The sequence below is a fragment of the Manis pentadactyla genome, chromosome 4 (assembly GCF_030020395.1).
Source record: "Manis pentadactyla isolate mManPen7 chromosome 4, mManPen7.hap1, whole genome shotgun sequence".
Lineage (NCBI taxonomy): Eukaryota > Metazoa > Chordata > Mammalia > Pholidota > Manidae > Manis > Manis pentadactyla.
This window is the reverse complement of record NC_080022.1, coordinates 8,047,244-8,070,732: the sequence shown is the minus strand read 5'-3', so window position 1 is coordinate 8,070,732 and position 23,489 is coordinate 8,047,244. Positions and strand designations below refer to the sequence as shown.

The window sequence follows — 23,489 nt, the reverse complement described above, 5'->3', positions numbered from 1 at the left end:
ATGTGTTCCCAGGGCGGCCTGTCATCAGGTCCGGCTCCTGGCTCCTGGCGTGCCCTGTCCTCCCTGCCTGGAACTCCTGGCAGCAGGAGTCATGGGGTCGATTCCCAGAATCCCAGGGCCGGGGAGGCTGGGGCAGGGCCACGCGGTGGACAAACAGATCAAAGGTGAGACACTGTGGGACTCCAGACCGAGCCTGGCCAGCTGGACGGGTGCACCATGAGGTGGGTGGAAGCCCCCCACAGGCTCCCCAGCAAGGGTGAGAGGTGAGAACAGGCCTTGGGCCGGCCCTCACCTGCCCCCTGCCCTGCCTTCAGGCTGCTGATCTTCCTGGGCCTGCTGTGGAGCTCAGCAGCCCCACCCTCAGGCCCTCAGTGGCCTGAGCCGGTGTTCGGGCGCCTGGCCTCTCCCGGCTTCCCCGGGGTGTATGCCAACAACCAGCAGCAGCGCTGGACCCTGACTGCTCCCCCTGGCTACCGCCTGCGCCTCTACTTCACCCACTTCCACTTGGAGCTCTCCTACCTCTGCGAGTACGACTTTGTCAAGGTGCCGGCAGGGCAGGGTGGCCTGGACGCTCTTGAAGGCTGGGGTGACAGGGACACCTGGGAGCAGGGTCTGGTCTCGGAGGGAGGGCAGGCCTTAGGTCTTGGCTTCCCTCCCCATGACCCCTCTGCCCCACAGCTGAGCTCGGGACCCAAGGTGTTGGCCACACTGTGCGGGCTCGAGAGCACAGACACGGAGCGGGCGCCCGGCAACGACACCTTCCACTCGCTGGGCTCCAACCTGGAAGTCACCTTCCGCTCTGACTACTCTAATGAGCAGCCATTCACGGGCTTCGAGGCCTTCTACGCAGCAGAGGGTGAGCTGAGAGGAGGCCCAGGGGGCCCGAGACGACCCATGTGCAGCTGGGATAGCTCCCTCCTGCCCAGGCCAGGCCCACTCTGTCCCCGCTCCCTGAGGCTGGGTCCCTGCCAAGTCAGCAGGAGAGAAGGCCACACCTTGCTCCAACGTCATCCTCAAAGCAAACACCTGTGAGAGCTAGGACCTCCCCTCTCAGAGTGAGCCCCCACCTGGATTCTGTGCCAGCTGCTAAGCCTGGGGCAGCCGCACGGGCCCTCGCGGTGCAAGGGCAGGCGAGCCCATTTGCAGATGGGAAAGCGAAGCTCCGCCAGCCCGAGCGTTGCTCAGAACACAGAGCTCAGCCCTCTGTACCTCTTGGGGGCTCTGAGTCACATTCTGGTCCTGCAGAGACCAGCTGTGTGACCTTAGGCAAGTGGCTCGACCGCTCTGTGCTCCTCAGGAGGCTGCGACAGAGGAGCCTGTGTGGTAGCCCCACCCACTGCCTTCAGTTGCTGGGTGACCTGGAGCAGGACACTTGGCTTGTCATTAGTTCTGGGAAGGTTGCAGTGACCCCAGGCCTGTGAAGGGCATAAGGAGGCTCCGCCCAGGTCAGCCATGAGCCGGGAGGTCTCCTGAGGCCCCGGCCGGTGCTGCTGCCCCATCTCCCTCCCTGCTGACCGCCTGCCGGGCACACCCCTCCCCCAGACATCGATGAGTGCCAGGTGCCCCCGGGAGAGGCGCCGCCCTGTGACCACCACTGCCACAACCACCTGGGCGGTTTCTACTGCTCCTGCCGCGCAGGCTTCGTTCTCCACCGGAACAAGCGCACCTGCTCAGGTGAGCCCCCTGCCGGCTGAGTGGGTGGGGCGGAGGACCCCGCGCCCTGCCCAGCGCCCGCCCGGCCCCGGGAACAGCCGGCTCCTCAAGGCCACGGCCGCTGTGCCCAGGGATCCGGAAGGGACCACAGAGCCCCGTCCCACTGGGCACTTCCGGGGGCGCTGGCCCGTCTTTGACCCTCCACCCTGTCCTGGCCGCCCATCCATGCATTCGCATTCCTGAATTCTTCCCCCTCTCTGGTCCGTTCTCCCTCACCTCCAAGGGGCTTCCGGTCATCCACTTCATTCATGTGTCAGGTCCCCACCGCAGGTGCACTCGGCCCTTTTGGCTCTGGGACCCTGACGCAGCCACCCTGCCCTCCTTGGGCAGCTCTGGGTGGGAGCAGTGGGGTAACCCGGGTCTGGCTCACACAAACTTCCCTCCACAAAGCCTCAGAGTGCGAGGCAGGCCGTGCCCAAAGCCGCCAGTTCTGGGCCCCAGCGGGCTGTCCCCTTTGGCTTCCACTGCCTGGAAGCCCCTCCATGTTCCTGCCAGGTGCCTGATGGGAAACCAGCTGGTGCCCGGGGAGCGGGCAGCCCCAACCCTGGGCGGCGCTGACCCTGTCTCCCCCGTCGGTGTCTCCCCATCTCTGTTCTCTCTTCCAGAGCAGAGCCTCTAGCCTCACCTCGGGTCAGGCAGAGAGATGGCTGCTGCCTGTTAGCCCCCTTCACCCCACCCGTGGACTTAAAATAAACCTGGCTTCACCTCCACCTGCTGCAGCGTGTCTCTGGGGTGGCAGGGGTCAGGGAGGGCACAGCGTGCACCCCGGCCCCTCCTCGTCTCTCTCCGCCCTCCTCGAAGCTGTGAGTCCCAGTCAGGGGCGACCCTTTCCCAGGGCCACAGGCTTCTTTGCCAGAGAGTTTGCTCTGCTCTCTCAACCCATTTTGAAGATGGGGCACTGAGGCCCAAAGGGGGGCAGAGGCCTGGCCGAGCGCGCTCAGGGGCACGCAGCTCTCCCCCTCCCCACTGGGGCCCTAGGGCTTGAGCTGGGGCGGCTCAGGCCCCACGTGTTCCGGGCTTGGGGAGCCTGACTGGGAGCAGAGAGGCCCAGGGAGAGGTGGTCTGGGCCCCCACATCCAGGGCTGATTCCCTCTCCCCACTGGGGAGCAGCCACATGGAGAAGGGCAGGCAGTACTGGGCTCCTAACTTCCTAAAAGCCTTCTGGCTCAGGTTCCTGCATCTTCCCCCTTGGGGTGGAGTGGGGGGACCCCCTCCTGGGGGCGATGCGGTTGGCAGACGCTCCCTCTGCAAAGGCAGGACCAGCTGGTCCAGTGGAGAAAGAGGACACCAGGCCCTGGGGTCAGAGGGAGGTCTCCCGAGTCCTGAACTGCCCTTAACTGCTCCCCCAGGGCCGGGCCCAGACCCAGGGCAGGCTGGACTGGCCCAGGCCGGGTGCAGGTGGGTGCCCCAGGTTGCTGGGGTCAGGGGTGGGTGAGGGGCCCTCAGACCGAGGAGGCACACCTGCTTGGCCCCCCTCCTGGGGAACAAGGGGAGACCCTTCTTTCCCCTGGGGCCTCCTTCCCCTTGGCAGAGCCTGACAGCCCGCAGTCCTTCGCTCCGGGGGCTGTGCCTCTGGCCGAGGATGCCTCCAGGAGCCGCAGTTTAGGGTCGCCACTCTCTCTGGGTGGGGCTCCTGGAGAATATAACCCCAAGTGCTTCTGTTTCGGTTAAAGCCTAGAAGCCAGAGAAACTAAATTGTCCCCCCAGTCACTGGGGTGGAGTGTCTGGTTTCTAGGGATGCTCCTGATGCGGGCCACGCACAGGACCCCTGGGCCAGACTACAGGGAGGGGTTGCAGGGGTGCCGAGTGGCACTGCCTGGGCCTGGGCCCGGCTCACACCGCCCTGTCCCCTCCCCATCTTCCCAGCCCTGTGTTCAGGCCAGGTCTTCACCGACCGGTCCGGGGTGCTCAGCAGCCCTGAATACCCGCAGCCGTACCCCAAACTCTCCAGTTGCATCTACAGCATCCTCCTGGAGGAGGGGTTCAGTGTCATCCTGGACTTCGTGGAGTCCTTCGACGTGGAGACGCACCCTGAAACCCGGTGCCCCTACGACTCCCTCAAGGTCTGGCCCCAGGGACCCTCCCCTTATGCTGGTTCCCGTGGCTCCCGCCGTGACAGGGCCCGTCCGCTTTCAGATTCAAACCGACAAAGAGGAGCACGGCCCATTTTGTGGGCAGACGTTGCCCCCCAGGATTGAAACGAAGAGCAATTCAGTGACCGTCACCTTTGTCACCGATCAGTCAGGGGACCACACAGGCTGGAAGATCCTCTACACCAGCACAGGTGAGGCTGGTGGGGCTCGCGTGCCGGGAGGAAGCTCTGTGGGAGCGGCGAGGACAGGAGAGGGGCCCCCCCCCCCCGGCCCCCGGCCAGGCCCGGGAAGCAGAGGGAGCAGGTCCCAGCTCTCAGCGTCCTCGGCTGTGTCCGAAAGGTAAACCGACCAGAGCCCACCAGGAGAGAAGCAGGCGCGTGTATTTCATGTAAGTTGCCCTTGGCACAGGAGCCTTCATAAGGAAAGGAGCCCCCTGGCCGTCGGTGGGTGAGGGCGGGCGCCCTGCAGGAGCGGCAGGGTAAGGAGTGCGAGGCGAGCGCCCTGAGCTGGGGAGCAGCAAGGCCCGTTTGTTCAGGTTCCTCTGGGCTCCCTTCGCCTCTGGAGGTAAGGCTGCTCTTCCCACCTGGCAGCGGAGGGCACCTGGCAGCGGAGGGCACCTTGCCCCTGTCGGTCTTTTGAGCTGCTTTAGCAGAGACAGGCCATGAGGGAGGTCAGAGCGGCCTTCCTGCTTCTGCTGGTTTTTTTCTCAAACTCCTTCAGATTAAAACATGCCAAGGCGCCGTATTTCGGGGTAGTGTGTCCTCAGCTCCATCAGAAGACAGACCAGGCTTGAGTGGGGGCGGTCCACAACTGTGGTCCCCTAAGGGGAGAGGCCACCCCTCCTTCCCTCTCCCCCTTTTCCACCCACCCACCTCTCCAACCATCCCTCCTTCCACCTGTAGGGGAAGAAAAAATTATTTTCTCTCTATCCTTCTAAGTCCCTGGCTGGGAACAAAGCGTAAATTAATGAGCGAAAAGCAAACAAGTTCATTAACATGTGTAGCTCATGTGCACCCAGGGGAAAGTCAGTCAGTCTCAGAGAGGGCTTAGAATTCAGGCTTAAACACCATTTTTAGCTAAAGACAAACCAGAGACTGGTGTAGGGGAGGCCAGTTACAGGACGGCGACCAGGAGGAGTATGGAGGCACGAGTACATTTTGTCATTCGGGTTTAAGACCCCTGCCTTCTCCACTGAGGAGTTTCACGTGATTTAGTCATCCGCCTCAAGACACTCTTACAAATGGAGATTTCCTTTGTAAATATAAATTTCCCTTAGAAAAGGGTAACTTCAACTCTGTTTTCTGAGCTTCTCCTGTGTCTGCTGTTTTTCAAAATTATCAGCTCAAAATTATCCTTATGCCAAAAGGCATAATTTGGAGTGCCAAGTCCGGCCACTCTTTGCGGCCATCCATCCGTCCATCCTCTCCGTCCCTCTCTTTGTGCATCCTGCTCACCTTCCCTCCCTCCCTCCTTCCTTCTACACCCATCCACCCGCCCACCCATCCTATGGAAGGGCACAAGCCCTGTGTGGGGAATAGGGAAGGCAGGAGCCACAGTCCCCCGCCCCAGCTTCTGTCCCCAGTCCAGTCGGTCACAGCAGCATGACCACAGCCCCGTGACAAGCGCAGCCAAGCGAGGCCAGAGCAAGAGCTTGGCCCAGGAAGTGGCTGGGTGTGAGAGAAAGTATCCTGGGACAGGAAATTCCTGAGATTGGATTTGAAGGATAAGTAGGTGATGGAGGAAGATGGAAGGGTGTTCCAAGTGGAAGGGAAGGGTTTGTGCAAAAAAGCCCTGAGGCTCCACTGTTCTGGATGTGCAGCTGTAGAGGAAGAATAGGGAAAGGCGGAGGTGGGGGGCTCCCGATCACAGAGGGTTTGGACAATGGCTACAGTTCTGGGAGTCTGCAGCTGGGCCGACACACTGTCTCCCCGAAGGGCCCCTGCTGGCCCTGGCCCCACTGTCTGGGGCCTGAAGCCCTTTCACATCCTCCTCCTCTTGACAGACCCTCAGTCGTGCCTACACCAGTCTATTGACACCACTCCTTAGATATAAGTTCAAGTCCCTCCACCTCCCAGGGCACTGACCTCTGGACATGTCTGTCCTTGTCACCACTCTCAGCTGATGGGTCTTTTGAGATGTCATTGAAAGAACAGAGTAACTGAGCTGGAGAGGCAGGAAATAGAAACAGCTCCAAAGCAAAAACCCAAGGCTCCAAGCTGTGGCTCAGGGTGCAGGCTATGGAGTCAGACCTGTCCCTGGAAACTGGGTTCCCAAGGGCAGACTTCGGGGCCTGCACAGGACTGAGAGCCACCCATGGACACAGATCAGATGCCGGAGGGAGAAGGGGACTCAGCAAATGACTGGTATACAGAGGAGTAACTGGGGGATGGGCTGAAGCCTTGGGTGACACTAGGACGGGGTTTGGGGGCCAAAGTGGAAGGTGGTCTCCCAGGAGTCCTGAGCACTGCGGAGCATGCTCAGGAGGGAGGCGCCAGGCTTCCTGAGCGCCCCCTGGCTCTGGGCTGCAGGTCTCCCCGGGCCTCTGTGGCCAGCCCAGGCTGCTGTGAGGGCTGCCTGCAGCCCCCTCTTGGCGAGTGCTTAGCAAAGCCCTGCCGTGGGCGCTTCCCGACAGCCCCATTCTCATCGAGCATCTTGATGCCGGGGTTCTTGCTCAGGGAGTCAAAGAATGAACTTTGCAAACACTCAAGGTAGGAGAGCCAGGGAGAGGCTTTTATTTAGAGATAAAAGTGAGAGGACAGAGCTTCTGGCTCTTGCAAGGATGGGACAAGAGAGCCCGTGATTGTGCTGTTGTCTAGGGGATTTATAGGTGGTTGAGGATTTTTAGGAATGGGGGTAAAGGGCTAGGGGTGCAGAGTGGTCCCAGAGTGCTCATTTTTGATGAGTAACAGAAGAAATTTGCTGCTCTGATTCCTTCTCAGGGTAGCAGCTTCCCTCTGGGAGCATGTAGACTGCCCGCCCTGCCCCCAAGGTGGGCTGGGTTGTTGCCTGTTTGCTAAAGAGTGTGTTAAGAATCTTATTTCTTAACTTCTTGGGCTGTTTATAACTGGACTTGCTTACCAAATCAATCTTTTGCCCAAGTTGCAGATTACTCGATTAGGGTTAGAGAAGGAAAAACGGTGTATAGGTACAGTTAAAAATAAGCTGGGCCTTTTAGCAGGCTGAGGTAAATGTGTCATGATCTACTGGACACAACAAAGCCATGGACTATGCTGATATCTGTCTGGGGCACGTTCAAACATTCCAGGCCAAGTTGCTCCTGGCCTTTTGAGCTTTAACTGATTGCACTGAAGAGTGCCTATATTCTTAGTTTGATATCTTTACCCTAGAGAATTATTGTGACTGACTTTGCGGAATGCTTAACACAGAGTTTTGGTAGGGGCTTCTTTGCACATTGTTACATTGTTCCAACTGTAATATCCTGCTTTGCTTTTCTTTTTCTGGAGGTCCTCACCCTACTCTGCCTGAACCCACAGCTTGTCTCAGTCTTTCAGATGAGGAAACTGAAGCTCAGAGAGGTTATAAGTAACCACTGGGACTGGCGAGCTGGGATTTCCACCCATGCAGTCTAGCTCTTTCCCTCCAAGTCACATCATCTCTCGGTTTTCAGCTGTGTGTCAGGACCCTGGCATGGAGCAGTCACCCCATTTGTGGCGACTGCACACCTTCCTGCCTGCCTGGCTTTCTCTTACATAGCTTTGGCAGAAGCCCACGCAAGACAACACATTCTAAATTGCACATAAGCAACAGAGAGTTTATCTTGCCTTTGGCTTTGAATCTAAAGAACTCTACCCTACTGTGGCAAGCTCTCTTTCCATGTTAAGTGTCTCATCTCTAAATCAAGAACTTCAAATTGCTAAATTCAAACTTGCCTGCTGGAAGGCCACATCAAAACCCCTGAGCCTGGTTTCCTCGCTGCAGCTCGGCCTTGCCCTGATCCGACGGCACCACCTAATGGCCACGTCTCACCTGTGCAAGCCACCTACGTCCTGAAAGACAGCTTCTCCATCTTCTGCGAGACTGGCTACGAGCTTCTGCAAGTAAGTTAATACAGCATGTGTACTGCACAATGGTCATGATAGAGTTTAACGTACACAGATTTATATCAGCAAATATGGGAAAAGAGCTGTTGTCAGCGCAGTGGTTTCTTTTGCCAATGACTGAACAATAAAAATCAAAGGAATGTTGTTTGCTGGGAAGGAGGATAGCTACGAAGAAGTTCTGCCTTTTAATAGCTGTAGAAAAGTTTCTGGAAAGCTGGTGGTTAAAATGGACTACTTTTCTTTCTTTTATTTTTTGATTAGGGAGAAAGCTTTATTTTATTTTTTTTGGATTTTATTTTTTTGTATCATTGATATACACTTACATGAACAACACTGTGGTTACTAGATTCCCCCCATCACCAAGTCCCCGCACAACCCCCATTACAGTCACTGTCCACCAGCATAGTAAGATGCTATAGAGTCACTACTTGTCTTCTCTGTGTTGTACTGCCTTCCCCGTGCCCCCCACCCCTACATTATGTCTGCTAATCATAATGCCCCTTTTTCCCCCTTATCCCTCCCTTCCCACCCTTTCTCCCCAGTCCCATTCCCTTTGGTAACTGTTAGTCCATTCTTGGGTTCTGTGTGTCTGCTGCTGTTTTTGTTCCTTCAGTTTTTTCTTTGTTTTTATACTCCACAAATGAGGGAAATCATTTGATACTTGTCTCTCTCCACCTGGCTTATTTCACTGAGCATAATACCCTCTAGCTCCATCCATGTTGTTGTAAATGGTAGGATTTGTTTTCTTCTTATGGCTGAGAAATTTTCCATTGTGTATATATAATCACATCTTCTTTATCCATTCATCTACTGATGGACACTTAGGTTGCTTCCATTTCTTGGCTATTGTAAGTAGTGCTGAGATAAACATAGGGGTGCATCTGTCTTTTTCAAACTGGGCTGCTGCATTCTTAGGGTAAATTCCTAGGAGTGGAATTCCTGGGTCAAATGGTATTTCTACATTGAGTTTTTTGAGGAACCTCCATACTGCTTTCCACAAAGGTTGAACTAATTTACATTCCCACCAGCAGTGTAGGAGGGCTCCCCTTTCTCCACATCCTCGCCAACATTTGTTGTTTGTCTTTTGGGTGGTGGCCATCCTTACTGGTGTGAGGTGATGTCTCATTGTGGTTTTAATTTGCATTTCTCTGATGACCAGCGATGTGGAGCATCTTTTCATGTGCCTGTTGGCCATCTGAATTTCTTCTTTGGAGAAGTGTCTGTTCAGCTCCCCTGCCCATTTTTTTTTTTTTTTTAGATAATTATTTTTTATTGAAGGGTAGTTGACGCACAGTATTACATTACATTAGTTTCAAGTGTACAACACAGTGATGAAACATTTATATACATAATTCTAGGTTCCAGCTATCACCCTACCAAGCTGTTACAATATCTTGACTATATTCCTTATGCTATACATTACATCCCGGTTACTAATTTATTTTACCATTGGAAGTCTGTCCCTTTTTTTTTTTTTTTTTTTTTGTGAGGGCATCTCTCATATTTATTGATCAAATGGTTGTTAACAACAATAAAATTCAGTATAGGGGGGTCAATGCTCAATGCACAATCATTAATCCACCCCAAGCCTAATTTTCGTCAGTCTCCAATCTTCTGAGGCATAACAAACAAGTTCTTACATGGAGAACAAATTCTTACATAGTGAATAAGTTACATGGTGAACATTACAAGGGCAGTCATCACAGAAGCTTTCGGTTTTGTTCATGCATTATGAACTATAAACAGTTCAAATATGAATATTCATTTGATTTTTAAACTTGATTTACATGTGGATACCACATTTCTCTCTTTATTATTATTATTTTTAATAAAATGCTGAAGTGGTAGGTAGATATGAGATAAAGGTAGAAAACAGAGTTTAGTGTTGTAAGAGAGCAAATGTAGATGATCAGGTGTGTGCCTGTAGACTATGTGTTAATCCAAGCTAGACCAGGGCAATAAACATCCACGTATGCAGAAGATTTCTCTCAGAACAGGGGGGGTGAGGTTCTAAGCCTCACCTCTGCTGCTCCCCATTTACTCACCTGATGGCCCCCTGCGACTGTGCCTGTCTTAGGTTGTTCCTCCCTTGAGGAATCTTACCCATCTCTGGCTAACCAGTCATCTTCCGGGGCCATACAGGGAAATGTTAAGTTGGTAAGTGAGAGAGAAGCCTTATTGTTTGAAAAGGTTAGCTTTTTACTTCTTTGCATATTTATGCCCTGTGGCTTCTATGCCCAGCATTTGTCTTGAGGTGTCTTTACCACTTGGAAGAATTATGATACTCGGTAAATTTGATATGAGGCACGAGTTCTATTTAAGGGTTGTAATTAGGAAGTAAGAAGAAAAGCTATAGAAGTAGCAGGCGGAAGAAAACATGGGAAGATTGATTATTTCTTTGACATATCTTCTTGTAGAGTAACTTCAGCATGGATAGGTTTTAAGCTACTACTTAAATTGCGCACACACATTAACATAATAGGAGTATAGTTACATAACCAAAGCATATCTGTAATTACCAGCCATCTCCAGTGAAACCAAGAAAACCAGTTAGGCACCTTAGGCATTTGTGAAAACTTATCTATGATGTGGTGGATATTGTCCAACTGAACTTGAACAGTCTGAGAGAAATCAGACAAATTAAAACAATCCATTCCTGGGGACTGTTCACATGCCATATGTTCTTTTAACAGTAAATAGTCTGTAGTTGTAAGAGTTTGGAGCGCTACAATTTGCACTTCTCCAAATTCTTGGTTGAGTTCCAACAGTATAGATCCAGTCAAATTTGTTGTTTTACTGTATGCACAGGCCAGCTTAGATATCTCCTTCCTCATTCCCATGGCAAGTCCAGGAACTGGTGGGATGAGTGCATCTACAGCTGTAGCAGTGCGTGGATCTTTGTTGGGGTTTTTTGATGATCATCTTCTGGCATGAGTCTTCCCGAGAGTGCTGATGTTGGAAGTTCTCTTTCATATCGTATCTTAGTTCATTTTCGGGGTAGCCCAATTAGGCTTTGATCTTCTGTATAAACGCAAACAGACCCTTTGCCTACACTTTTATATGCCCTTTATACCCTTGTGTAGAACTCATTGGAGGTTACCACACAGGAACTGCCCTTTTTTTTTGTTTTGTTTTGTTTTGTTTTGTTTTTGGTATCACTAATCTACACTTACATGACGAATATTATGTTTACTAGGCTCTCCCCTATACCAGGTCTCCCCTATAAACCCCTTTACAGTCACTGTCCATCAGCATAGCAAAATGTTGTAGAATCACTACTTGCCTTCTCTGTGTTGTACAGCCCTCCCTTTTCTCCTACCCGCCCATGCATGCTAATCTTAATACCCCCCTACTTCTCCCCGCCCTTATCCCTCCCTACCCACCCATCCTCCCCAGTCCCTTTCCCTTTGGTACCTGTTAGTCCATTCTTGAGTTCTGTGATTCTGCTGCTGTTTTGTTCCTTCAGTTTTTCCTTTGTTCTTATATTCCACAGATAAGTGAAATCATTTGGTATTTCTCTTTCTCTGCTTGGCTTGTTTCACTGAGCATAATACCCTCCAGCTCCATCCATGTTGCTGCAAATGATTGGATTTGCCCTTTTCTTATGGCTGAGTAGTATTCCATTGTGTATATGTACCACATCTTCTTTATCCATTCATCTATCGATGGACATTTAGGTTGCTTCCAATTCTTGGCTATTGTAAATAGTGCTGCGATAAACATAGGGGTGCACTGATCTTTCTCATACTTGATTGCTGCATTCTTAGGGTAAATTCCTAGGAGTGCAATTCCTGGGTCAAATGGTAAGTCTGTTTTGAGCATTTTGATGTACCTCCATACTGCTTTCCACAATGGTTGAACTAACTTACATTCCCACCAGCAGTGTAGGAGGGTTCCCCTTTCTCCACAGCCTCGCCAACATTTGTTGTTCTCTGTCTTTTGGATGGCAGCCATCCTTACTGGTGTGAGGTGATACCTCATTGTAGTTTTAATTTGCATTTCTCTGATAGTTAGTGATGTGGAGCATCTTTTCATGTGTCTGTTGGCCATCTGTATTTCTTTTTTGGAGAACTGTCTGTTCAGTTCCTCTGCCCATTTTTTAATTGGCTTATTTGCTTTTTGTTTGTTGAGGTGCATGAGCTCTTGGTATATTTTAGATGTCAACCCCTCATTGGATATGTCATTTATGAATGTATTCTCTCATACTGTAGGATGCCTTTTTGTTCTACTGATGGTGTCCTTTGCTGTACAGAAGCTTTTTACTTTGATATAGTCCCACTTGTTCATTTTTGCTTTTGTTTCCCTTGCCTGGGGAGATATGTTCATGAAGAAGTTCCTCATGTTTATATTCAAGAGAGTCTTGCCTATATTTTCTTCTTAGAGTTTTTTGGTTTCATGACTTACATTCAGGTCTTTGATCCATTTCAAGTTTGCTTTTGTGTATGGAGTTAGACAGTAATCCAGTTTCATTTTCTTGCATGTAGCTGTCCAGTTTTGCCAACACCAGCTGTTGAAGAGGCTGTCATTTCCCCGTTGTATATCCATGGCTCCTTTATCGTATATTAATTGACCACATATGCTTGGGTTAATATCTGGGCTCTCTATTCTGTTCCACTGGTCTATGGGTCTGTTCTTGTGCCAGTACCAAACTGTCTTGATTACTATGGCTTTGTAGTAGAGCTTGAAGTTGGGAAGCGAGATCCCCCCTGCTTTATTCTTCCTTCTCAGGATTGCTTTGGTTATTCAGGGTCTTTTGTGGTTCCATATGAATTTTAGAACTATTTGTTCCAGTTTGTTGAAGAATGCTCTTGGTAATTTGATAGGGATTGCATTGAATCTGTAGATTGCTTTAGGCAGGATGGCCATTTTAACAATATTAATTCTTCCTACCCAAGAGCATGGGATGAATTTCCATTTATTAGCATTCTCTTTAATTTCTCTTAGGAGTGTCTTGTAGTCTTCAGGGTATAGGTCTTTCACTTTCTTGGTTAGGTTTATTCCTAGGTATTTTATTCTTTTAGATGCACCTGTGAATGGAATTGTTTTCCTGATTTCTCTTTCTACTAGTGTATCGTTAGTGTATAGGAATGCAACAGATTTCTGTGTATTAATTGTGTATCCTGCAACATTGCTGAATTCAGATATTAGTTCTAGTAGTTTCGGAGTGGACTCTTTAGGGTTTTTTATGTACAATATCATGTCATCTGCAAACAGTGACAGTTTGACTTCTTCCTTGCCAATCTGGATGCCTTTTATTTCTTTGTGTTATCTGATTGCCGTGGCTAGGACCTCCAGTACTATATTGAATAAAAGCAGGGAGAGTGGCCATCCTTGTCTTGTTCCTGATCTTAGAGGAAAAGCTTTCAGCTTCTCACTGTTAAGTATGATGTTGGCTGTGGGTTTGTCATATATGGCCCTTATTATGTTGAGGTACTTGCCCTCTATACCCATTTTGGTGAGAGTTTTTATCATGAATGGATGTTGAACTTTGTCAAATGCTTTTTCTGCATCTATGGAAATGATCATGTGGTTTTTGTCCTTCTTTTTGTTGATGTGGTGGATGATGTTGATGGACTTTCGAATGTTGTACCATCCTTGCATCCCTGGGATGAATCCCACTTGATCATGGTGTATGATCCTCTTGATGTATTTTTGAATTCGGTTTGCTAATATTTTGTTGAGAATTTTTGCATCTATGTTCATCAGGAATATTGGTCTGTAGTTTTCTTTTTTTGTGGTGTCTTTGCCTGCTTTTGGTATTAGAGTGATGCTGGCTTCATAGAATGAGTTTGGAAATATTCACTCTTCTTCTATTTTTTGGAAAACTTTAAGAAGAATGGGTATTATATCTTCTCTGTATGTCTGATAAAATTCCAAGGTAAATCCATCTGGCCCAGGTGTTTTTTTCTTGGGTAGTTTTTTGATTACTGATTCAAGTTCATTGCTGGTAATTGGTCTCTTCAGATTTTATGTTTCTTCCTGGGTCAGTCTTGGAAGGTTGTATTTTTCTAGAAAGTTGTCCATTTCTTCTAGGTTATCCAGTTTGTTAGCATATAATTTTTCGTAGTATTCTCTCATAATTCTTTGTATTTCTGTGCTGTCTGTCGTGATTTTTCCTTTCTCATTTCTGATTCTGTTTATGTGTGTGGATTCTCTTTTTCTCTTAATAAGTCTGGCTAGAAGCTTATCTATTTTGTTTATTTTCTCAAAGAACCAGTTCTTGGTTTCATTAATTTTTTCTATTGTTTTTTTCTTCTCAATTTTATTTATTTCTTCTCTGATCTTTATTATGTCCCTGCTTCTGCTGACTTTGGGCTTCATTTGTTCTTCTTTTTCCAGTTTCAATAATTGTGAATTTAGATTATTTATTTGGGATTGTTCTTCCTTCTTTAAATAGGCCTCGTTGCTATATACTTTCCTCTTAGAACTGCCTTCACTGCGTCCCACAGAAGTTGGGGCATTGTGCTGTTGTTTTCATTTGTCTCCATATATTGCTTAATCTCTGTTTTAATTTGGCCATTGATCCACTGATTATTTAAGAGCATGTTGTGTTTGAGCATGTTATGAGCCTCCATGTGTTTGTGAGCCTTTTTGTTTTCTTTGTACAATTTATTTCTAGTTTCATACCGTTGTGATCTGAGAAGTTGGTTGATACAATTTCATTCTTTTTGAATTTACTGAGGCTCTTTTTGTGGCCTAGCATGTGGTCTATTCTGAAAAATGTTCTGTGTGCACTTAAAAAGAATGTGTATCCTGCTGCTTTTGGGTGGAGAGTTCTGTAGATGTCTGTTAGGTCCATCTGTTCTAATGTGTTGTTGAATACCTCTGTCTCCTTACTTATTTTCTGTCTATTAGATCTGTCCTTTGGAGTGAGTGGAGTATTGAAGTCTCCTAGAATGAATGCATTACATTCTATTTCCCCTTTTAATTCCATTAGTATTTGTTTCACACATGCTGGTGCTCCTGTGTTGGGTGCATATATATTTAGAATGGTTATATCCTCTTGTTGTACTGACCCCTTTATCATTATGTAATGTCCTTCTTTGTCTCTTGTGACTTTCTTTGTTTTAAAGTCTATTTTGTCTGATACAAGTACTGCAACACCTGCTTTTTTCTCCCTATTAGTTGCATGAAATATCTTTTTCCATCCCTTCACTTTTAGTCTGTGTATGTCTTTGGGTTTGAAGTGAGTCTCTTGTAGGCAGCATACAGATGGATCTTGTTTTTTTTTATCCACTTAGTGACTCTATGTCTTTTGATTGGTGCATTCGGTCCATTTACATTTAGGGTGATTATCTATAGGTATGTATTTATTGCCACTGCAGGCTTTAGATTCGTGGTTACCAAAGGTTCAAGGTTAACTTCCTTACTATCTAAGAGTCTAAGTGAAATCACTTAGTTTGCTGTTACAAACACAATCTAAAGGTTCTTTTTTTTCCCCCTCCTTTTCTTCCTCCTTCATTCTTTATATATTAGGTCCCATATTCTATACTCTTTGTCTATCCCTTTTTATTACCTCTGGTGACAGCTATTTAACCTTAGGAACACTTCCATCTATAGCAGTCCCTCCAAAATACACTGTAGAGATAGTTTGTGCAAGCTAAATTCTCTCAGCTTTTGCTTATCTGGAAATTGTTTAATCCCTCCTTCAAATTTAAATGATAGTCTTGCCGGATAAAGTATTCTTGGTTCCAGGCCCTTCTGCTTCATTGCATTAAATACATCATGCCACTCCCTTCTGGCCTGTAAGGTTTCTGCTGAGAAGTCTGATGTTAGCCTGATGGGCTTTCCTTTGTATGTGATCTTATTTCTCTCTCTGGCTGCTTTTAATGGTCTGTCCTTATCCTTGATCTTTGCCATTTTAATTACTATATGTCTTGGTGTTGTCTTCCTTGGGTCCCTTGTGTTGGGAGATCTATGGATCTCCATGGCCTGAGAGACTATCTCCTTCTCCAGATTGGGGAAGTTTTCAGCAACTACCTCCTCCAAGACACTTTCTACCTCTTTTTCTCTCTCTTCTTCTTCTGGTACCCCTATAATATGAATATTGTTCTGTTTGGATTGGTCACACAGTTCTCAGTATTCTTTCATTCTTAGAGATCCTTTTTCCTCTCTGTGCCTCAGCTTCTTTGTATTCCTCTTCCCTAATTTCTATTTCATTTATCGTCTGCTCCACTGTATCTAATCTGCTTTTAATACCCTCCATTGTGTTCTTCAATGATTGGATCTCCATCCTAAATTCATTCCTGAATTCTTGAATATTTTTCTGTACCTCCATGATCAAGTTAATGATTTTTATGTTTAAATCTCTTTCAGAAAGATTCATGAGGTCGATTTCATTTGAATCTTTCTCAGGTATATTCATAATTTTGCTTTGAACCAGGTTCCTTTGACATTTCATAATTTGTCTGTGGTGCCCTCTAGTGCCCAGAAACTGTACTCTTTGGAGCTGCTCAGCCCCTGCAGCAATGTCGGAGGTCACAGGGGAGGGGTGTTGGTGCTTGGGATGAGGAAAGAGCTGTTTCCTGCTCCCTGGCTGCTATGCCTGTCTCCACTGCCAGAACCAGTGGGCCGAACACACAGGTGTAAGCCTCTATGCTTTGTGTTTGTAACTGCTGTAGGTGGGGCTTCCCTGTGGCTGGCCTGATGCTGGGGCAGGGGTTGCTGGTTTGCAAGCTTGAGCCAGGTGCAGGCTAGCTGGGAGGAAGACACAGCAGGCCGCAAATCATGGTGGGGGGCCTTGGGGCTGCATAGCCAGCCAGGGGGATGGAGCACCTGAAGATCGTTTAAGCTCCCAACCTGCTGGGCAGAGTGCACCTGGACAATTTTGTCTACCTGTCCTTTCTCTTGAGCAGTAAGCTCTGTGCAATCCTTGCCCCTTTGGCAGCCCCCTTGATTTTAGAAAGTCTCTCAGACTGCCAACCCAGATCAGCCGGATATGAATCCCTGTTCTCCACAAGCAGCTGGAATCTCTGTCTCTCCAGGAATTCTGCCTGTCTTATCTTTCCAACCTCACTAAATCACCAGAGCACCATGCAATGTAAGTTCATGCCCCCAGAGCAGATCTCCAGGGCTGGGTGTTCAGCAGTCCCAGGCTTCCACTCCTTCTCCGCTCTGTTTCTCTTCCTCCCACTGGTGAGCTGGGGTAGGGGAAGGGCTTGGGCTCTGCCAGGTCACAGCTTTGGTATGTTACCCTGTTCTGTGAGGTCTGCTTTTTTCTCCAGGTGTATGCAGTCAGGTATAGCCTTCTTTCCTCTTACTCTTTCAGAATTAGTTGTATTAATTATATTTTTGTATTATATGTGGTTTTAGGAGGAGGTCTCCATCTCACCTCTCACGTCGCCATCTTTAATCCAATCGCTCAAAATGGACTGCTTTTCTAAAACTGTTCACACATTATAGCAGCTTAAGTGGCTGAAACAGAAGGGTGATCACGTCTGCCGTCCTGGTTCCACATGCTCTGTGAGATCACCTTGCATTAAAGCAGGCTCCTCCCCCTGGCCAATGACGACCTGCCCATGAAATAGCTCCTGGGCCCGCAAAAAATTAAACGGCCCTGGGAAATAGTATGTCTGCAAAGTTATAAATAGTGACCTCTGCTAAGGGAGAGGGAGGATTTTTTTTTAATGCTTAGTGTGTTGCTTTAGAGGCACAGGTAGATTAACACATCTTTACGTTCTTCAAAATTGTCACCAAATCCCAGTGGTTAAAAAGTAATAACACTGAAATGATAGCGAGCTATGCAATCCAGTTCTGTGGATGGAGCACAACCAAAAAGTTTCCTACCTTGCAAACTTCTTGGCCAGGCTCTTTCCCGTAGCTCCTTGGACTGCAGACCTGTTTAGTTTCTGATTTTAAGAAAATTACCCTGCTTTCCTTTGAAGCATAAAGCTTCTGCCAAAGCCATCTTCCATTTTAAAGTTCGATTTTAGAGAAATATTTCATTAAACCTGTTTGGGAACATATACGTGAAGCTTATGAAAGTATTTTCAGTAACTTTCCTCCAGCTAAGAGCCACAGGCTGGAAAAAATCCGAACACATCTGCTCCATGTCTCATCATGTAGGCCTTCCCTAAACTTCTGAGCCCCTTTGGCATTTCATATAAAGAAATGACAGAACATCAGCAGGAGCTGGTGAGATCTGACATGGTCTTGGATTAAAGTGGAAAGCAAGAAGTATATTGTCATTCATTGTTGCACAGATAACATCTGTTTCCTAAAATGCCAGTACACCTTGAAAGGGGAGCTAGACAGCAGAGGCGACTTACCCCGCCAATCTGCAGGCAGCAGACGTGCACGCGCTCCCAGGCAGAGATGGGCTGTGTGCGCGCTCAGGCAGGCTCAGCTGCCGGAAACACTGAGGTACCGCGGGACCACTGCTCGGGGGAGCGGCTTTATGATGTTACTCTTCTTCTGAATTCCTCTTTAGGGTTCTTTGCCCCTGAAATCATTTGCTGCGGTCTGTCAGAAAGACGGATCCTGGGACCAGCCGACGCCGGAGTGCAGCAGTACGGACGGTCTCGTGGCCACGATTCCTGAAACCGCTTCTGCAGCTGCTGCTTTGCTGGCTTCTTCTGGGCTTTTACGAATCATCCTATTTCTCAGGGCTTGAATTCCAGATCTGCTCCTCTTTCCCTGTCTCCCAGTGCAGTCTTAGAGGTTGAAACAGAACCAAGCTACTAGGGAAAGTGTGTGTTTCAGGGAGGTGTGATCTCTAAAAACATAAGATTCTAAGTGCAAAATAGTTGTAGGAGATGGGAAATAGGGAAAAGCTGTATCTTAATATCCATAATCCTACCATATGAGTGTGTAGACAGTTTCACTATCTTGATGCTAATCCCTCCAATTAACACACATTTCACATGAGTGAACATGTATAGGCTACTGTATGTAGAGATGGGTGTGCAAACATACACACTGCCCATGTGATGCTGTATGTTACCACTTTGCATACTCAGAATCACGTATCTTAAATTTTGTTTTAAAATACATTTTAACTGGGAAAAATAAAAATTCCAAAGTATATAGTAAAGGGCTCTCTTGCCCAAATCCTCAAACTATGTTTGGGGTTCATTCCTTCACCTTATCTCTTCTATATATACTAACACACTTCACTATTTAACCACATACGATACTAAATCTGCGCTGTCGTTTTCCCCTCCGTATTGCCTATCTCCCCACATCCACCCAATTAAGGGAGCCACTTGTTCTCCCTAATGGCTGCACAGTATTCCATCACAGGGCGTTGTAGGCTTTTATTTAATCCTTTTTGTTTCCAGGTTTTTTACTTACTACATACACTACTATAGTTAACACCTTGTACATATATTCTTACATATTTTTATGCAAGAATTTCTAGGGGAACTTATTTTCATTTCACACATTTACATTCCCACTAGCTCTTTTACTTGAGAGAACAGTAAAGGTATGGCGCCAAATGTTTGAGTGTGAACCCCAATTTGGCCACCTTTCCCATCTACTTAGCGCAGGCAAAGCACGTGACACAGAGCCAGGTACACAGCTACGAAACTGCTGAAAACTATTTAAATATAACCTGTTAACAGCCACAGAAATCTAAGCTTCTGGATGTCTCCTGGGTGGAGGACGGTGACTTCCAGGCTGCAATCAAAAACTGGTTAGTTCTTTCCCATTAGTAGTATGCTGACCGTTGACTCCTAATCCAAACTCAAGGTATTACAATTGCCAGGTCTTCTAAGCGGCCCAATTTACAAAAAGAACAAGCTAAGCCCTTCGGTCTTCTCTGCATTGTTTCCTGAACTGCAAACGGGGCCCGTTACTGCACGACGTGCGGGTGTGCGCAGGCTGTGCCCCTTCCTTCCATGATGCCGCTTTGCCCAGACCTGTGTGTTCAAGTGAGAGAGCTGAGGAAACTCAAGTGGGTTCAAATTTCCTTCCCTTAGGAAAGCCATCAGACCACTCCTTCTCTAGGGCTTAGTGAGGACCAGAGATAAGTGATGCTTCAAAATCCCAGGGGTGATTCCATTTTCAGAGATGAATTTATGTCCACCACACAGGGGAAAACAAGTATGGCTTCAAGTTCCACAGCGCACCTCAGTCTCTAACCTTTTCTGTTAGTACTGAAAGTACAAACTGACTCATGCCTCTGCCATGTTTATTAGTTGTTGACTGTGGCCCTCCTGATGACCTACCCAATGGCCAAGTGGAGTACATCACCGGTCCCGAAGTGACCACCTACAAAGCTGTGATTCAGTATCGCTGTAATGAGACCTACTACACAATGAGGGCAAACGACAGTAAGCACTGTTCAAAGGTGGGGGTGGGTGATGTCTGGCACCTAAGCCCTCATGATCTGAAATCAACTTTACAGTTTTGGCTAAGGCTAGGCAAAGATTAAAAAGCACTTCTCCCACCCACTAAGTGAAATATTACAGCTGAAGTGACTTTAATGTCAATTTGCAAGAATCTGAAAACAGATCTTACCTAGTAAATGACTACTACAAACACAGAATATATTCCAAATCGTTTAATTTAACAAGTCAAAACCTTATCATTAAGCACTTGAGATCTTGATACATATTCAAGTTACACATCTAAAAGGTTTCCACTTTGCAAGCAAACATGGTAATGCAGAGACCTCCTATTTATGAAATCATGTAAAATGGTTATTCCGACACCTCTATTTCCCAATGATGCTCAAGAATCAACATTTTTCAAGGGGGTATTCAAGCAAATGACAACCACCTTATACATGCAGTTAAACATTTTTGCTTTTCCAATGATTTGCAGGTAAATATGTGTGTGAGGCTGATGGATTCTGGACGAGCTCCAAAGGAGAAAAATCACTCCCCGTCTGTGAGCCTGGTAATGGATACATTTATACAAGAGATTCGTAATTGATGGAAAGTAGAACCCAGTAGGAAACACTAAGTAGAGTTTTAGCTGCTGTAGGCAGAAATGTAACTTCAGCACTTGGCTTAGACCAAGTTATTTCCAAAGAATGTGTTCCCATTATCCCCTTTTCTACATGGAGGTTGTTAGGTGCTGACTCCATCCGTCACTTGATTATTTTTGACCTTACAACTAAGCAAGCATAAAAAATTAAATGATTTTAAAAATTATCTTGAATCATTTATACATTTATAAACTTGAGTTCTGCTGCTGAGTTACTTTTCTTCTCTGTAAAAATGCTATTAAAACCCAAAGCTAATAACTTCATTATTTCCCTAAGCAATTGTTTTCAATGCCATCTCGTTTTTAAACATTAATGTAATTTGCCTTTTAATAGTACTTAAAAAATTTTTTTCTTACCAGAATTGGCTCTGAAGACACAGTTGAGTAGAGTGATTAAAAAAATCAGAGAGGTAATAATATATTCATTACCCGTTACTTGGCTTAAAGGTAATAATATATTCATTACCCCTGTTACTTGGCTTAAATTAGTTTTAAAAAACTTTTATCTTAGCAGACACAACGATTTTGTAAGTTCTAAAAATACAAGTATTCTGCCACAACATGGAACATTTTTTCTGTTAAGTTTAGTTAGCAATATACAGCCAAATTTGGTGTTTGGATGGATCAACTAGACCAGAAATAGTAATTTCTGAAGATTCCTCTGTAACTGCAACTTTTCTAATTTTTAAGACATTTTCAAATCCTGTATCATAGTGACCTTGGTTCCTGCTTTGCCAGAACTACATGGTAAATACCCCGTAGGAAAACAGAAGCAATGGAAAGGTTATTCCCTTTACATTCCTACCACATCATCACCCAATACATCAGCTTAATTTGTTTGCTCTATTAGTTTTTCTAATCATGTAGACCAAATTATCATAGCAAAACAAATTACTTTCTAAAATTTAACTTACACTCACCTCATTTTCTGAGGAGCTAAGAAATATAAAGGTTTTATCAAGTCTTTGAACTATGCTGTTTTAAGGCAGCCTCACTTGCTTGTATAGGTGAACACCTAACCAATTCATGTGATACAATTTTTGGCTTACATTAAACATACATTAACTCCAGAGTGGTAGTAATTGGAGAAAAACATAATACGGTTTCTATAAAGGCTCTTTATCTGCTTCTTTCCCCAGTTTGTGGAGTATCAACCCATACTACAAGAGGTCGTATATACGGAGGGCAAAATGCAAAGCCTGGTGATTTTCCTTGGCAAGTCCTGTTATTAGGTGAAACGATAGCAGCAGGGGCACTTTTGTACGACAACTGGATCCTAACGGCTGCCCATGCTGTGTATGAGCAAAAAGAAGATGCCTCCTCCCTAGACATTAGAATGGGTGCCCTGAAGAGACTGTCAACTCATTATACACAAGCGTGGGCGGAGGCCATTTTCATACATGAAGGCTACACTCATAACGCTGGTTTTGATAACGATATAGCACTGATTAAATTGAAGAGCAAAGTTGTAATCAATAGCAACGTCAGGCCTGTTTGTTTGCCAAGAAAAGAAGCTGAATCCTTCATGAGGACAAATGACATTGGGACTGCATCTGGATGGGGATTAACCCAAAGGGGTTTTCTTGCCAGAAGTCTAATGTTTGTTGACATACCAATTGCTGACCATCAAAAATGCACCGCTGCTTATGAAAAGAAGCCCTATCCAGAGGGAAGGGTAACTGATAACATGCTTTGTGCTGGCCTAGAAAGTGGAGGTAAGGACAGCTGTAAAGGTGACAGTGGAGGGGCACTGGTGTTCCTAGACAATGAGACCCAGAGGTGGTTTGTGGGAGGAATAGTGTCCTGGGGTTCCCTTAGCTGTGGGGAGGCAGATCAGTATGGGGTCTACACAAACGTCATTAACTATATTCCCTGGATCAAGAACATAATGAATACTTTTTAATTAGTTTTCAATCAGTAAATGATTCCTTATTTTAAAAAATATCTGTGAAAGATCACCGCAGCAATGTGACTTGAGAAACATTAACAGGCAGCTGTTGCTCCATCCAAAAACCAAAACCAAACTACAGGTGAGATTTGCCACTACAGGCACTTCTGGGCTTGCCAGTTTCTTGCCTCTTGTTCTTTGATTCAAGGAAACCTAAACCATTATAGTGATAGTCACCTTTGCCAATCCAATAGAAACACTGGTGAATTTGCCTTTAATTGCTTTTAAAAGCCCAGCATCTTTCTGTTCTGGCCATTTGCATTTCTGTTCTTTAACTACATTTCTACTGTTGTTGGACTTTTTCTTATTGATCTCTAAGAGATCTTTATATATTGTAGCAGTATTGGTTCAGGAATAACCTTGAATCACAGGGGATTTTTGGTGGATAAACTGGAAACATCCATACTTTAGCCTAGGTATTGACTGATTTCCATGTTAAAAACCAGTACCACCAAACAGTAAGATACAATTTTCACTTATCAAACTGGCAGACAAAAAGAACATGGAATAGCACTATTTAACATTGTTAAGAAAACAAATTTTCTAAAGGACAATTTGGCAATATATTTCAAAAGGCTTAAAAGCATGCACAGTCACTGACCTACTAATTCCAATGCTAGGCATTTAATTTAGCCGTGAGGATGTTCTTAGCACTTGGAAATAACCTAAATAATATTCAGATTCATAACAGCTGAATCAAATGTGGCATTTCTGTAAGATGAAACACAACACTAGAAGCAG

The 23,489-nt window shown here is 46.5% G+C and overlaps 1 protein-coding gene and 1 long non-coding RNA gene across 11 annotated transcripts; both read left to right on the top strand.

Moving 5' to 3' along the window:
• Nucleotides 1-22,742, top strand: MASP2 (MBL associated serine protease 2). Of its 10 annotated transcripts, XM_036925190.2 has the most exons (11): nt 2-221; nt 315-543; nt 679-856; nt 1,543-1,674; nt 3,580-3,776; nt 3,850-3,997; nt 7,746-7,864; nt 18,297-18,375; nt 20,008-20,142; nt 20,636-20,710; nt 21,940-22,742. In XM_036925190.2, exons 1-11 carry the CDS (start codon nt 217-219, stop codon nt 22,701-22,703), a joined length of 2,061 nt encoding a protein of 686 aa, XP_036781085.2. In that variant the 5' UTR covers nt 2-216; the 3' UTR covers nt 22,704-22,742. The 10 variants fall into 10 exon arrangements, 8 of the variants coding, with proteins under 8 accessions (XP_057355697.1, XP_036781085.2, XP_057355698.1 ...); XM_057499714.1 differs by lacking the exon at nt 3,580-3,776 and having other exon boundaries at nt 1-221; nt 3,833-3,997; XM_057499715.1 differs by lacking the exon at nt 21,940-22,742 and having other exon boundaries at nt 3-221; nt 20,636-20,761.
• LOC130683304 (uncharacterized) lies at nt 21,088-21,285 on the top strand. The gene is made up of 2 exons (XR_008996893.1): nt 21,088-21,210; nt 21,248-21,285. It is a non-coding gene; the product is annotated as an uncharacterized LOC130683304 (long non-coding RNA).
• Nucleotides 22,743-23,489: the final 747 nt, after the last annotated feature.

What these genes read in the sequence shown, in the direction of transcription:
- MASP2 (XM_036925190.2), top strand. An exon ending in GAACAAGCGCACCTGCTCAG is followed by an intron (nt 1,675 to 3,579) that starts GTGAGCCCCCTG and finishes CCATCTTCCCAG; the next exon opens with CCCTGTGTTCAGGCCAGGTC. An exon ending in GCCGACGCCGGAGTGCAGCA is followed by an intron (nt 18,376 to 20,007) that starts GTACGGACGGTC and finishes CATGTTTATTAG; the next exon opens with TTGTTGACTGTGGCCCTCCT.